Below are 4,055 nucleotides of genomic sequence, written 5' to 3' on the forward strand. Positions count from 1 at the left end.
CTAAAAAGCTATATATAGATTATAATCTATTTAAATTATAATTTAAATTATATAATTTAGATTGTAATTCAGATTATATAATCTGTAAGGCGAAACAAACTGCTATGGATGTGAGTATACCCGGCCACACTGCACGCGGTTCCTCAGAGTCAGAGCCTAACACGCGCTGATCTGGCAGCCTGCGTATGGCCACAGCATGCATGTCACCGTCGTCGTCGTCGGCACCCACCGACCATGCATACGTATACATTGCCTAGTAGTCTCCAACAACTTTGCTTAGTCACAAATTGTCGGAGAGGCTGCAAGCATTGGGAGTATGTGGGAACATATTTGTAGTTGGAGTCAACTGGAACTATAGCGCCTGCTGATCCATTAGCAGGGAAACAAACGGCGACCAGCTCGGGCCCACACATATCATCAACACAGCAATATCTTATCTGATTCTGATCAAACAAAAGCAAGACCTCATTCTAATTGATTGATGCATAGTACCCATCTTTATTGGTGCGGTGGCCTGGGACTGGGTTTCAGGTTTATTTCACACAGAAAGCACTAGCTGGAGGCAACAATGCTGTGCGTCTGGTACACAACACAAGCCTGCCTCACGCAGCACATGAATTTATCTGCTGCAATGCCTCAGCTTATTAGTTGTCCATAGGCGCGAAACGCAAATATTACACCAAAAAATTCTAGCACATCGTGAGTGACAGTTGGCTCGGTAAAAAAAATACACAAGGCGTACTCCCTTCCAAATGGGAAGCTAAACAATATATATCCACAGTGCACACCAACAGAACACCGGCCCCCCTCAACGCCGCCGCGTGCCCTCGTCACAACCCCCCCGCGGATTCTGCAGTCCAAGGGAGAGATCAAGACTCCTGGGGAGCTTCAAACCTCGAGGGAGTATCGATGCCCATCATGCACATGAGTCCTGATATCAGGATGATGAGAAGCACTATCCCCTGCACGCAGTAATTAAGTAGACCCAGGGTGCGTGTGAGAATACAACACAAGGATGCAATGCAAGCCCACGTTTTTTTTTCAGAATAAGAACTGATAAGGTAATGAAATGAATGGAACGGAGCACAAGCACAGCAGCAACTCACAACGAAAGTTCCTTCGAGGAGACTCGACTTGACGAGGCACTCGCCATCGCATTTTTCGCCCTGGACAGCTTTCGTGCCGTTAGTCTTCTTCTCCGCGAGATGCCTACCCAGCGGCAGGCCGGAAGGGCTCTCCAGCAAACCAGACGGTTGGGACGCATAGAGGACCGTGTATTTGGCTCCCGACAAGTCCAGCGAGTCCACAAGCTGGGAAAGCAGCTCTCCTGCGGTGCCATCGCCGCCGTTGTCGTCGTCGTAGAGATTTAGCTTTCGGCAACACAATCAGGAAGTGGAACAACAATTAGCAGTAGTATTCAACCTAACCTTCTGATTTCGCAGTGCCTGGATTCTCGAACCCGCCGCTACAGAAGACGATTACATCGGTCTGTCCACTTGGGTGGTTGGCTCTCCTTGACGCTACCCCTGACACTACCAGGTCCTGCCGTGCGGAACATATATGGTCAGTCAGTACAGGGAACAAGTATAAAACGGAAGCAGGACCGGAGAATACGTAAGTAGCTTACATTGATGGCATCCATGTTGTGGTATTTCTTCAGATCTTGACCGGTACACGTGTCTGTGTAGGTGATGCGGTTTCTTCCGAAACCATTGTTGCAGTTCTCGGCAAAGCTGGATAGCAACGAGTCCTCTAGTCTCTCGTCGACTGTCGTGGAAACGTAGGGGAATGCCATGGAAAACTCTGAGCGTGTGAAGGAGAGCTGGTAGAGGCGAAGCGGGTTATAAGCAGTTGACACTTTGATGCTCCAGTAAACGAGATCTGAGAGAGATGAGTGCCTATGATTACCTTCAGTGTGTCTGCTAAAGCTGGATCAACTTGCTTATCTTTAGATATGTCTGACGATTGCAGCTAAGTAAAAAAAAGAACAAGTCAATGGTCAGTTACAACTGAAGTGATAGATCACAATGTTGATTAAATGGCGGAGAATTTGCAGGTTTTATAGCTTCACGGAATCAACAAGCAAAACATCATAACTATCAAGTTTTGAACCTCGAACTTATGCACAAACACTGCTTCAGTTTAAGAAAGGATTTCGTTCAAACAATATTAACAGGAACAGATTTATTTCAAAACAGTAGATATTAGATCAGTATTAAGTACCTTTGAGCCAATAAAAACAATGGCAACATCAACATTATTCTGAGTATCCTCCCTTGAGCACTAAGAAAAGAAAATCATGACATCGGTCAGTGAACTTGTTTCAATGCAAGAGTTGATAATTTCAAAAGAAGTTGCATGAGAGCTTAAGTTCCACTTCACCAATGTGATACTTACCATGAAGTTTGACCAGCCACCTTCCTCGAGAACAGATTTAGCTAAGCTCTTTGGTGAGATTGTTTGGTAATGGACTACCTCCTTAGCATCATCAGAGCTGAATCTGGAGGACCAAAGTGGATGGAATGTAGGTCATACTAGGACAGTAAGGTCATATATTCTTGCAATCTTGCTTAAATAACCATTTAAAGGTACAATAAATATTTGTCATGAGCTAGAAATTTCGACTAAGGTTAACACTATGCGAACAGAAAAGACATCAATATTGAACAGAGTAACATTGTGTCTACGATGCAAGTAATCTTATATCACAGAGGAATACTAATTACGAACATCAGAGTATTGGAAGGGTACTGCAACCCACCATCTGCATCATAAACCAATTGCAACATGTACCCTAGGCAGCACAGTAAATAGTTTTTTAAACTGAACTCATGGCTTCAAGTTCCATTGCAATTAGAGGCCACAGGTGACCAGAATAAGGAAAAGCCAAAAGTACTTCCAGGTTCATGCTGCAGGTAGCAAAAGAAGGACATATAATATTTAAGAGCAGTAGCTATAGTAGGCCACAATGTGCACTATGCAACATCAATGATGCAAATTTGCCATTTCGTTTAGTAACTTACTAACTTCTCACAGGGGCCACCAAGTTTACGAATTCTGTAAGCATAAATTTTCAACAGTATGTTGGGTGAACATGCATTTTCGTATCTTTCTAAGTGAAGAAGAAGAATCTGAACACACAAGGCCACCTTATCTAACAAACATGAGATCTCATGCAACGTCAAGTTTATGATTCCCTATAGTCCTCAAGTCGGAATCTCGAACTTTCAACAATCAACAGCATATTGGATGGACATGCCCTTAAAAAATTAAATGCAAAAACCATCTGATATAATGTGGTAAAAGCATAAATTCAGTTGCAGGTAAGTTGTAACATGCTATCTAGCTATAGCACCAAAACCGGCAGAAAGTTTAACATGAGCTAATTATCCTATTGATTCGTTGTTTGGCCAATCTTATATCTTATACGGAGTACTTATTTAACGAAGGCAACAATGAGCGAACAGCAGATAATAAAGAAACTATTCGTTGAACAAAGGCTAAGAAATCCAATCTGTGTGGCAAAGCTCTGTACACCAATTGGCAATGGATTCAACTTATTAAGTGAAACAGAACACCCGGAACCCCGATCATCAATATCGCCCATCGTATCTAACAAACACGGGATCTGACGGAAATAGTAAGCGCAACGAGTTACTCACCCGTAGTTTTTGGGCGCCCACAGGAACGCTGGCGCCGTGACCTGCGCCGCTGACGCCACCTGCGCCGCGACGAGCAACACAGCCAGCACCTCCCATGCCGCCGCCATCTCTGCTCGAATGGAACCCTGCTGGTCCCGGGGGGAGAAGAGAGACCGAAAAAATTGAGGGAACCCGCTGGCGGGAATCGATGTGAGCTATCGAGCACGGAGATCTTGGAAAGATCTTACCTTCGCTCGCAGCAGGGATCTGAGATCGGGGAGTCGCCGCCGCGGCCGCGTTCGATCGGGTTCTTCTGCTCGGGGAGTCGCCGCGGCCGCGATCTGAATCCGTATGGCTACTTCTGGAGGAACCGGGGGACACGTGGGCAACCTCCACGCTTACTTCAGGGAGGCT

At 45.2% G+C, this 4,055-nt stretch overlaps 1 protein-coding gene across 2 annotated transcripts; it reads right to left on the reverse strand.

Moving 5' to 3' along the window:
• Positions 1 to 449: 449 nt before the first annotated feature.
• LOC100276760 (uncharacterized) lies at positions 450 to 4,055 on the reverse strand. 2 transcript variants are annotated; one of them, XM_008678755.4, is made up of 9 exons: positions 3,890 to 4,055; positions 3,663 to 3,790; positions 2,398 to 2,500; positions 2,224 to 2,283; positions 1,909 to 1,971; positions 1,628 to 1,822; positions 1,428 to 1,542; positions 1,107 to 1,327; positions 450 to 962 (listed from the first exon to the last, which is right to left on the reverse strand). In XM_008678755.4, exons 2-9 carry the CDS (start codon positions 3,767 to 3,769, stop codon positions 870 to 872), a joined length of 957 nt encoding a protein of 318 aa, XP_008676977.1. In that variant the 5' UTR covers positions 3,770 to 3,790; positions 3,890 to 4,055; the 3' UTR covers positions 450 to 869. The 2 variants fall into 2 exon arrangements, with proteins under 2 accessions (XP_008676977.1, NP_001143947.2); NM_001150475.2 differs by having other exon boundaries at positions 475 to 962; positions 3,663 to 3,787; positions 3,890 to 4,022.

The sequence above is a fragment of the Zea mays genome, chromosome 4, assembly GCF_902167145.1.
Source record: "Zea mays cultivar B73 chromosome 4, Zm-B73-REFERENCE-NAM-5.0, whole genome shotgun sequence".
NCBI lineage: Eukaryota > Viridiplantae > Streptophyta > Magnoliopsida > Poales > Poaceae > Zea > Zea mays.